Here is an 11077-nt window from a genome sequence, read left to right as displayed (position 1 = left end):
GTCCGTACTAATTCCGCTCGGTCGTAACTCCACTACGACTGTCGAATCCTGTTGTCGGGCCGAGCGGGGTAGCTGCTTGGCCAGGATACCGTATCCATCTGGCGTCCAACACCTCCTTAAGCGTCGGCTCTTCGACGCATCCCCCGAGTCAAAGGTAGGGTCAAATTGAGTACGTTCTCCTCTCGGTCAAGGACTTGATCGCCCAACCGACCGATACATTTATCATTCGTCCGGCCATATGATATCCAAATATTGACCATCTTAACTTTAATCTCTATCGAGCCATGCTCCCAATTTAATTTTTAACAAAACTTATTTCCAGAGATTTGAAGTGTGACGATAATATATAATTATTATGCCTTTTTTTTTTTAAAAAAATGCTGAAAATTATTATTTAGTTATCCGAACAGTACATATGCGATTCTCGAATGCTCTCACCGATGGGCCCCCATATAGTTACAATCTCTTGCCAGGTAAGACGGTGGGTTGTTCTTTACGAGCTACATCGGGAAGTGAAGCGCCACTCGTCGCTCTCCGGCGACCACATCGCCTCTTGTCTGCTTCGTCGGTGGCAGTGGCGTTGCCGGCCGAAGCTTATTTTATCCACTTGCTTGCGAAGACTCCCCTTCTGTTTCCACCCTCGGTTCCTTCTACCTCACACTTCTCCCACTTTTCCGCCACTTGCTTCGAACCTCGCATCGCATCTTATCGCTCCCTTTTCGCTGGCCTCTACTCGTCGCGCTCTGTTCTGGTGCCATCTTCTAGTCCCCATTTCGCCTCTTTCGCCCTCTAGCTTCGGCCATTTGGTTTTGCTCGATTCGAGGTCGAGTTTGGATTTTTTGTGTGATGGCGGTGGAGTACCACTGCTGCGAGCCCAACTTCTTCATCAACATACTGATCATCGTCTTTCTGGTGCTCTTCGCGGGACTCATGTCCGGCCTCACCCTCGGCTTGATGTCGCTCAGCCTCGTCGACCTCGAGGTCCTCTCCAAGTCCGGTTCTCCCCAGGATCGCAAGCATGCGGGTAAATATAAGCTTAATTTAGTCCTGTTTTAGTTCATCGTGTGTCGATTATGTTGTCACTATATAATTACCTGATGAAGTTTCCTATTCTAGGGTTTTTCTTAGGCATTGTTTCTTATTGCCAGAATTTTCCTGATTGATGTGTAAGATGTTGCATTTTTAGCTGCTATAGAAAGATTTTTCTGGCTTTTGATACCTGCAGAATCGAGTAGCTGATGCATGTAAGCAAGTAACTAAATTTGGTCCGTTCCTGTGTTTGAAAAATTATTCGGGCGAGCAAAATGTTACATTTTCAGAATGTTCGTATCATTTAACTTTGGAACATGTTACAAATCTATCGGAACGACAACAGAGGAATCAAAGCAAAGAGATTGTGGGAGTAGCATTTGACGAAATAGCCTGACTGTAGGTATAAAAAAAATAAACAAGATATCCGTGACTCAGAAGCTTGGTTGTGAATCGTTAAATTTGATAATTGTGGAGTATATGCCTACGAGATGGCGATGAATGAAGACAATAAATTTGAGTAAATAGTTTGTTTATTTCATTATTGTTTGCCAAACATATAACATAATTTTATATACTGTATACAATAATTTATCAGCATAAAAGGGGAGAATATATTTTATTTTTTTCTTGGTCTTCTTATCTAAAACTCTGTTTATTTTCCTACTTTCTCTTTATTTTTTGCTTGGCCTTTTTATCTTAACTTTTCTTGTTGGATTCCCTTGATCCAATTTTGTTCTTATCCTGCTAACAATGAAAGGGCGCAAGTGCTACTTCTAAATGATCCAAAGTAAAAGTGTGTGTTCATTGTACTCTCAACTCTCAAGGGTATGTGAAAATCCTTCAGTCTGCCTTAGTAAAAGAACAATGGAAGAATAGGGCTATTGGTGTTGTCTCAAGCACAAAACACAAGAAACGACCGTCAATAAACATTTTTTTTCCTACTGAAGACATCTGTGGTATTGATGTTATTTTGTAAGACCATCCAAGTGAATACTTTGACCTTGATGATGAAGAAAACTTCTCAGATCAGAGGAAACCACCTGTCACTTCAGTCTCTGTGAGACTGCATGAAGCGGGCCATGCACATAGAGAGCTCATCACTATTAGACCATCTCTAGGCTGCTGAAGTGAAGTTCCCTTCCGATTGAATATCTAGAACTGATTGCTGGAATTATAAATCTAGCAGAGTGACAGGCCTTAGAAAATAGAATCTACGGATAGCTGAAGAGAAATCAAGCTAATTAATAACAATGTCTTGGTTGCAACAAATTTGAGATAGTATCAGAAACTCACTCTTCATCAGAAACCCACTGGACCATTGCTGTGCCAGAAAGGCTCTCTAGAGGTCCTGCCAATAGATAACCAAGTTCTCACCAAATAGAAGTTCCAAATAGCCAAGATATGTTACAAGTGTAAGATCAGGCCTGATCTCGGGTAACTAGCTCCCACAACACATATGAGAAATGAGAATCGCTAACTATGTGCTACTAGATAGAGCTCTCTCCTTTATGTCCTTGCCCGTGAACAATCTTTTTTATTATTGGACTGTACTGCTAATCCTGTTGGATCAGATTTCTTAGCAGAGATACGTAGCTTTCAAGTTTCATCATGAGAATTTGAAGAAATAACTGTATGTGTGTGTTATATGTATATATATCCCTTGTGGAATACTTGATACATGCTATTTGACAACAAACAGCCTCCTCTTTTATTTATTTGCCTATATTTGCTATTTGTGCCTTCATTTAGACTCTTAGTGCACTTCTATGGCAGCAAAGATATTGCCAGTTGTAAGGAGACAACATTTGTTGCTATGTACACTTTTGATCTGCAATGCTGCAGCCATGGAAGTGAGTTCTTGTGAATTTTTTTTTTTTTTTTGTCGGTTAAGTTTTGATATAACATTGATATAGATTTTCCTTTGAATAGGCGCTCCCTATATTCCTAGACAGTTTGGTTACTGCATGGGGTGCGATCTTGATTTCAGTGACATTGATACTCCTGTTTGGTGAGGTAAGTTGTATATTTTGCAGCCATAGTCATTGGTGAGTTACTTAGTCATTTTGATTTGGCCTTAATTAATTTCCATGGTTGTTGTGTGTATAGATCATCCCTCAATCGATTTGTTCTCGGTATGGTCTAGCCATCGGAGCAGCAGTTGTGCCAGTAGTTCGTTTACTTGTGTGGATCTGCTTTCCAGTGGCATATCCGATTAGCAAAGTATCTCCTGTTATTAATGTCATTTTATGACTTTTCTTTGTATTTAATTACGAAACTTTGTTATTTTCAGTTTTTGGACTTCATGTTAGGAGATGAACACATGGCTCTCTTCCGTAGAGCTGAACTGAAAACTCTTGTTAATTTGCATGGAAATGCGGTCAGTTTAACCTATTAGTAACATGAGACAAATCGACCTCAATTTTTGATTTTCTTCAATTAAATACAATGTAGTTTTTTTCTTTTCAACAATGAAATACTTCCTAACAGCATCATCTAATTTTTTAATCAGGCTGGAAAAGGTGGAGAGTTAACTCACGACGAAACCACAATCATTGCAGGGGCATTGGAACTTACAGAGAAGAAGGCTAAGGATGCCATGACTCCTATATCTCAAACTTTTGCAATTGATATCAATGCAAAACTTGATAGGTAACTTTGCTCCATTGATTGCTCAATGGGAAATATCGACGTTTTGCAATATTTCGATGTTAGTATCATTTGTGTTATAATTTTGTTTTAGGGTTTTGATGAATCAAATTATGGAGAGAGGGCATAGTAGAGTTCCGGTATGCCACGGGAAACCGACTAATATAATTGGACTCATACTGGTATGTTTGTTTAACTGCTTTGTCTAGAAAATACATCAACTCATATTCTTAGCATTGAGTCTTTGAATTGTATGATAGATTTAAAGAGGATCAGACTGTTGTATTATTTTAATTAAATTAATTATGATTGGGGTAAATTCTTTTTTCTTCCACTATCAATCTAGTGCTTTTTTTGAGTTGGAAGTATGAAGATTCTTGTTTGACTTATCTTTCATGTCTTCATTCAATTTCAGGTAAAGAATTTGTTGTCTATACATCCAGACGACGAAGTGCCTGTTAAAAATGTTACAATTAGGAAGATTCCAAGGTACTTCCCAGGAAAAATTTTCTTAGAAAATATTCTGAATATGATAGTTTGGTTTTTCTTTCAGGCATTTCTGAACAATATGTTTGATAATTATCTATATTAATAAAGAAATTCATAGAGTAATACTTGAGGATCATTCGAGAATTTTTTTCAAAAAAAAAACATTAAATCGCTAGAAGGAGGGCTTGAACCTCCGACCTTGTGGTTAACAGCCACACGCTCTAACCAACTGAGCTATTCCAGCTTGCCTTAGTCAGTGGCTTAATGTTCCTAAAATCAAATGACAAATTGAAACAATAAGTTTCTGCATCAATGGTTCAATTAGTTTAACTGATTGAACTGAGTTAAGCTAACAGAATTATTAAAATTTGGTTTATATTTTATATACTAATATTTAGAAAAATATATGTTATTTAAAATTTATTTACAAGGTCGGATACATTGGATGAACTCTGAGAGTCTTGTTAAAAAAGTAGGATGAGGAGTGGATATAGTGAATCCTTTAGTCGCACATCTTCAATCAAGCATAGTTATAATATATGCAAATACCAAGAGGTTTCTTAACCTAAGTGCCTTATTATTTGATTGGGTTGAAGTCTCTCTTGGGTGATAAAATTCTCCCTTAGGGATAATATGAGCTACCAACTCAATGGAAATTTTCCTTTTCCACTTTACAATAGATAATAGTTTTACAAATTTCAGCTTTCAATGTAATTATAAGTTAACCTCGTGATATATCAAACACCGACCTCTGTTCATCAGTTACAAAGGCATTGATAACTAACATGTACACTCTAACTTGATCCTGGATGTATATTCTTTTAATTATGCAGGACTCATAAATGACTGTGCTGCAATTGATAATGTTAAATCTACTTAGATAACCATACATAACCATTAGGACAAAGAAATATCATGATGAAGCTCATTCTTTACACTGCTACCGGTTGGAGGAGTTTATTCAGTTTCACCATGTTAGGAAAGTCGTAACCCAATGAAATGGATAGCTGAATCACAACAGCTCCATTTTAGAGTCTTAAAGGGATATGATATTGTGTTAGTACTTCATATGCCCCGTCACCACTTTATTTTATGAATAGAAAAAAAAATCTAGCAAAGCATTTTTATTGATTGTTGCGTCTGCGGTTAGATTTAATTTTCCCTTTTTCGAGTTGTAGGGTTCATGAAAACATGCCTCTGTATGATATCTTGAATGACTTCCAAAAGGGTCATAGTCACATGGCAGTGGTTACGAAGCAAATAATGGTAGAGCAACAAAGCAACAGCAAAAATGGTAATGAACTACTTTTGTTGTTTCAAAAGAAATTGGGAGAATGTTGATTTGGTTTTTGCTGATGTTCTTTGTATTTACTTTCCAATGGGGAATTCAAGATGTGAGAGTTGACATAGATGGTGATAAGCCTAGCGAGAAAAGTTCAATAGGAGCTGCCAACCCGATTTGCCGGCTGAAGAGCTATCCTCCGAATTCGAAATCGAACCGAGGTGGCAGTAGGAATCGGAAATGGTCACGTGATGGCACTGCCGATGTTTTGCAGATTGACGACAAACCTCTGCCAGGATTGAACGAGGAAGAAGCTATTGGGATAATCACAATGGAGGATGTCATTGAGGAACTATTACAGGTATGATCAAAGAGTATCACAGGTGCTGTAGTTGCTAATTGTAAGCCTGTTTTTTTTTTTCTTTTTCTGATTTGAGAATTGTTTTAGGAGGAGATTTTTGACGAGACAGATCATCAAGAAGAGAATGTGTAGAGAAATCAAAGGATCAAATGTTCATCCTATGTCAGTCCAAAATGAGCTTTGAAATTTCACTCTTTGTTTTTCAATGTTACTTTGTACATGTGCCCTAGGTTGTTGCTTGTTGCTTGAACATTAGTAAATGACACTAAGTTGGCTTGCAATATGTATCCTTACAAAAAGTACTTGAGCTGATGCACATCGCATCCTTGATACGTGCAACTTGAAGACAATCATTGCCTACATACTGTCCATGGCCTCGCCTTTTATTTATTTATTTGCCTATATTTGCTCTTCATGCGTTTGGTAAGGCTCTTGATGCACTCATATGGCAGCGAAGATTTTGCCTGTTGTTAGGAGACATCATTTGTTGCTGCAGCCAGGGAGGTGAGTTTTATGTGATCTTTCTTTTTCCAATCCAGGTTTTAGTATGATATTGGTTACGGCCTTGGGAGTGATCTTGATTTCAGTAACAATGATGCTTCGTTTTGGCAAGGGAAGCCCTTTTGGATCGTATAATTACAGCAGTAATCTCTGGTGAGTAGCTAGTTCATCTTGATTTGGCCTTTTCAGAAACTGATTTCCATGGTCGTTGTACACAGAGATCATCAGTCTTCCAATCTGTTTGTTCTTGGTATGGTCTAGCAATTGGAGCAGCAGTTGTCGGCATGGATCTGGTCTCCGGTGGCATATCTAATGAACAAGGTATGATACTGAAATGCTCAGTATGTTGATCTAGTTTGCACAGGAATAACTCATTTGAGGACTTACAAAGTTTCAGAAATACTCGTATAGTAAGTTTGGAAAGTAAGCAATTTGAACTGTATATTTTTGCATATACAACGAAAAATAGGCGGAAATATTCACCGACCTGTAGGGACACTCCCTTGAGTCTGTAAAGAGGTAGACGAGTATTCATCAGAATCTTCTGCAATACTCATGGGTTCTTTAGGTGGAGTCACTGGTACATCTTCATTTGTTAGCATCAGCACGACCTCTGCCATTGTCGGCCTATCTTCACTATTTTCTTGCACGCATAGAAGACCTACTCTTACACACTCCAGTATCTCAGGCGGAGGAGAGGAGGAGCCCAATGATTCATCGAGTAGCTCCAGAGTCCTGCCTTCCTTCCATAACAAATATGCCTGAAAACAATGCTGATGAGGTTGAATACTGAATGAGTTTTTGGAGATTTAGAGTATTTATTCGAACGCTTACATGACCTAAAAGGTTTAACCGGCAATCTGTCAGGTTGAACACTTTATTCCTCATGCCACTTATGATTTCCAAGACTATTACGCCGAAGCTGAAAACATCTGATTTCAAAGAAAACACTCCCTTCCCAATGTACTCCGGTGCCATATATCCACTGCAAGGAAATGCAAACATTATCACGATAAAATGCCAAGACCGACTCAATGGCACTTTGCACTCTAAACATACAATGTTCCAATAGGTCTCGTAGTAGTATTCTCTTGAATGTTGTCTCCTTCAAAAATTCTTGCTATTCCAAAGTCCGATATTTTTGGATTCATGTCTTTGTCAAGAAGGATGTTGCTTGGTTTAAGGTCTCGATGGATGACCCTCAAGTTAGAGTCTTGATGCAAGTAGAGAAGCCCTCGAGCGATACTGATAATGATTTGATACCGCGTGTGCCAGTCCAACAAACCACTCCTTGTCTTATCTGCAAAACATTCATAAATCTGCTGAGCAACAAGATTGGCATAAAACTCAAGCAACAGGAAAACACAATCACTTCCAAATTTTCAGATTACAAAAACAAAACATCAAACAAAGAATTACCAAACAAAAACAACAAAATCTAATGACTTATTCCTTTTTCTTTTTTTTTTTCCAATTCTTTATCTCCTTTTATCTCTAAATTATCGAAAGGGAGAAGAGGATCAGTAACAATAGCTACCAGAAATGTATCATGATATGAATTTTCACTTGTTCCTCTTGACAATGCTATGGACAATTGGTAACTGAATAAGATGCAATAAGACTACTAACCATATATGAAAGCATCCAAGCTCTTATTTTCCATGTACTCCAACACGAGTATGCGCTCATCTCCTTCGATGCAACAGCCAAGCAGGCGGACGAGATTCCTGTGCTGCAAGTTGGCAATCAGCGAAAGCTCATTTCGGAACTGATCAGGCCCCTGCGATGAGTATCTCGACAACATTTTCACAGCAATCTGTTTTCCATCCATCAGCTCTCCCTGCAAAATCTCTCAACTCAATCCCCATGTTTCTGTAACAGAAATAAGAGAACAAGATTGCTAAAGACACCTCCGATACCTTATAAACAATGCCAAATCCACCTTCTCCAAGTTTGTTGCAAGTGGAGAAGTTATCAGTAGCAGATTTTATCGTAGACAAAGCAAAGGAAGGCAACGACCCGATTGAGCTCGCTGTACCTTATACAAAATCTTTAAATTTCAAACCAATAATCTGAACAAACTTATGTCTAAATTTAGTAGTTAAATATGAATATACTCGGCAAGTTCAACAATTTCATATCTGAAATCATAATGCAGATCAAAGTGTGGGCATACCATCATCCTGATGTACTGCTCCATCAGAAGAACTCCTACTCCAGCAATCGAACCACCACGGTGTTAATTTCGGCAGGTTCGACTCCAAATCTTCTTCTTCTGTTGCATTGTGATTGATCAATTATCATAATGAGCTTTTAGTATGTGAAAAAAAAAATACAAACCAACAAGTATAACTCATAAGGACATTTCATCATGCACCTAGTCGGCACCATTTAACATGAATGGTTGAGCATACATACTTTTGATTCTTTTCCTTCTCCACCAAATGAACACAGACGCGGTCAGGAACAAAAGGATGCCCAAAGTTGTAGCAATGGCTATGATCTTTACAGACCTCTTAGATTGTTTTTCAGAATCTACACAATAAATTCTGAAACATTTTGATTCTGATAAAAACAGAGGAAAGGAGAGATTTTGATGTGTGCTTACAGTTGTCAGGAGCTGCAACAAGGCGAACAAAAAGCTCGTCGCCGCCTTGTGAGAACATCCTCACGTCGATCAAATCGCCTCGCCACATCAAGCAACCGTCCCACGCCGTGACGGCGTGCGCCATGCAAGAACAGTTCCTGGAGCACAAGTCTCTGCACTCGTCGAGCGTCCTGTTCCCGACGGCAGTCGCATTCTCCGTGTCCGGCAGCTTCACCATCCTCCACTGAGAGAACCCTTCCGACGAGCAATTCGGCGACGGAGGAGACGACGAAGAGGCCGATGTGCTGACGCAGCCGTCGGAGAAGCGGTTTTGGTTCCAGTTTTCTCGGTTCCTTGGGACGAAGCCCTGCAGGCACAGGCACGCCGGCGAGTTGGCGCTGGAGCAAATAGCGTTCGCGCCGCAACGAGCGTAATGGTCGCAGTAGTCGCCCGGCACGGTCCACTCCGTGTTCCATCCGCCTCCGGCATCTGACCATTCCTGGAGCCGAAATGCTCCGCCGGAATCCACAACGGCGCGGGAGAGAATCGAGTCGTCGGTGGCGTTGAACGAGAAGGAGACCTTATTATTTAAAACAACAACAACAACAAAATTATTTTATTAAATTACACCATCCATATTTTTAATTATTTTTGTTTGCCATTAAACATTTTATTTAAGTTGATATCAACAAAGGAGAATTTTAAAAGTTGTAAAACAATAGAAATATTATATATTCAGAGGGTTTATATGTAAATAAATATTCAGTTACCAACCAACCTCTTCTGAATTGGACACGAACGCGAACCTGAACCGGGTCGAGTTCGCCATCGCCGGGATTCCGCTGAACCCGCGTCCGGTCCACGGACCGCTCCGGAAGACCAAGCCGGCGGCGGACTGATCGTGCCTGACGAACATCTCCGGCCGGTTACCTCTCGTCTCGATCGCGACGGAATATTCCCCGGGATACGGATTCGTTGAGGTTCGCCACGACACGAGCTGCCTCCTGAGGTTGCTGCTTCCCCTGTCCAACCCGAGCTTCATCCCTGGAACCATCGAGTCGCCGAAGTAATCGAAGCTCTGCAGCAGCGTCGTGTTGCTGTCGAGGTCGACCAGCATGAGGTTTCCCGAATCCGACAGCCGAACGAGCGTGCTGTTTCTCCGGCGAGGTGAGCCGGTTACCCACAGCCTGCTCTGCTCGTAGTCGTAGACGCCGAACATGCCGTCGTCGGTGAAGTGGAGGTACCCCGGCGATATCGTGACCGGTCTGTCATTGTTGATCACCCACACCACCGCCTGCGCCGTGTCGGTCACGTTGGTGTACCAGACTCCCGCGTAGACGCTCCGGCGATCGCCGGGGCTGAAGAAGCCCAACGTGAATCTCCCGTTGGCCGAGATCAACGTCTGCCCTTCGTAGAGATACTCCCCCGGATACATCGTGTCCTCTGGATGAAGAAATCGCCGTCAAAATCGAATTTTGATGAAGAAACCGTTGCCAAAATCGAATTTTGATCACGATTGGCTGCGTAAATTGATAGAACAATTGTTTAGAACTTCATCGATCTCACTCACCTGCCCCATGAACAGTGATCACTGCGATCCCTGCAAGAAGCTTGATCGCCATTAAAAGATGGAGCACGGCCGCCATGGACGACAAGATCTTCTTCATTAATGAGTTCATCTTCTTAACTCCTCTGAAGCATTAAATGAGATGCCTCATCCGACCGCAAATCAGAATTCTTGGCTCAAAGTCAAATGGATAGGTAGGAGATCTTGCACAATGATTTCACTCTACTTTTGGTTTTAATCAATCAGGCTTAGTGGGACTGCTGGTTGGTTTGGCAAACCCTTTGTTGAAAAATAAATTAAATTTGTCGGCGCAAATTATAAAATTTCAATACAAAAAGAGTATTTTATGTGTTTAGACGCAAGATTATTCATGGTTTTTTTAAATATTTATATATTTAAATTTTATTCTAAAGAAATAATTATTTTATTCGGCGTTGAAACTCTCACCACGTGGTTTTCACTTTGGGTGGAAAACTTTTTAGTTTGACGCTACTTTTCAATTTTTAAACCTCCAGAATTATTTAATGAAAAAAAATAAAATCGAGATCTTTATTTATCTCTAAAATAAATAACTATGGCTGCTGCAGCGCTTCAAACTGTTCTCACTTGTAA

At 40.2% G+C, this 11077-nt stretch overlaps 2 protein-coding genes and 1 non-coding gene across 5 annotated transcripts; 1 reads left to right on the top strand and 2 right to left on the bottom strand.

Annotated features, from left to right (window-relative positions):
• Positions 1 to 474: 474 nt before the first annotated feature.
• On the top strand, positions 475 to 6170 carry LOC122023745 (DUF21 domain-containing protein At2g14520-like). Of its 2 annotated transcripts, XM_042582038.1 has the most exons (11): positions 475 to 1024; positions 2806 to 2882; positions 2962 to 3045; positions 3139 to 3252; positions 3323 to 3409; positions 3542 to 3681; positions 3773 to 3860; positions 4094 to 4167; positions 5346 to 5461; positions 5560 to 5810; positions 5898 to 6170. In XM_042582038.1, the coding sequence occupies exons 1-11, from the start codon at positions 847 to 849 to the stop codon at positions 5940 to 5942; spliced, it is 1254 nt and encodes a 417-aa protein (XP_042437972.1). In that variant the 5' UTR covers positions 475 to 846; the 3' UTR covers positions 5943 to 6170. The 2 variants fall into 2 exon arrangements, with proteins under 2 accessions (XP_042437972.1, XP_042437973.1); XM_042582039.1 differs by lacking the exon at positions 3323 to 3409.
• Positions 4338 to 4411, bottom strand: TRNAN-GUU. The gene has a single exon. It is a non-coding gene; the product is annotated as a tRNA-Asn (tRNA).
• Positions 5985 to 10624, bottom strand: LOC122023744 (G-type lectin S-receptor-like serine/threonine-protein kinase At4g27290). 2 transcript variants are annotated; one of them, XM_042582036.1, is made up of 11 exons: positions 10469 to 10624; positions 9677 to 10341; positions 8920 to 9478; positions 8730 to 8846; positions 8488 to 8586; positions 8231 to 8349; positions 7941 to 8151; positions 7371 to 7611; positions 7146 to 7296; positions 6799 to 7072; positions 5985 to 6620 (listed from the first exon to the last, which is right to left on the bottom strand). In XM_042582036.1, the coding sequence occupies exons 1-11, from the start codon at positions 10575 to 10577 to the stop codon at positions 6478 to 6480; spliced, it is 2688 nt and encodes an 895-aa protein (XP_042437970.1). In that variant the 5' UTR covers positions 10578 to 10624; the 3' UTR covers positions 5985 to 6477. The 2 variants fall into 2 exon arrangements, with proteins under 2 accessions (XP_042437970.1, XP_042437971.1); XM_042582037.1 differs by having other exon boundaries at positions 8231 to 8343.
• Between the last annotated feature and the right edge of the window lie 453 nt (positions 10625 to 11077).

Source organism: Zingiber officinale, chromosome 9B, assembly GCF_018446385.1.
Source record: "Zingiber officinale cultivar Zhangliang chromosome 9B, Zo_v1.1, whole genome shotgun sequence".
Taxonomy (NCBI): Eukaryota; Viridiplantae; Streptophyta; class Magnoliopsida; order Zingiberales; family Zingiberaceae; genus Zingiber; species Zingiber officinale.
The sequence above is the reverse complement of the archived record's forward strand: the minus strand, read 5'-3'. Positions and strand labels throughout refer to the sequence as shown.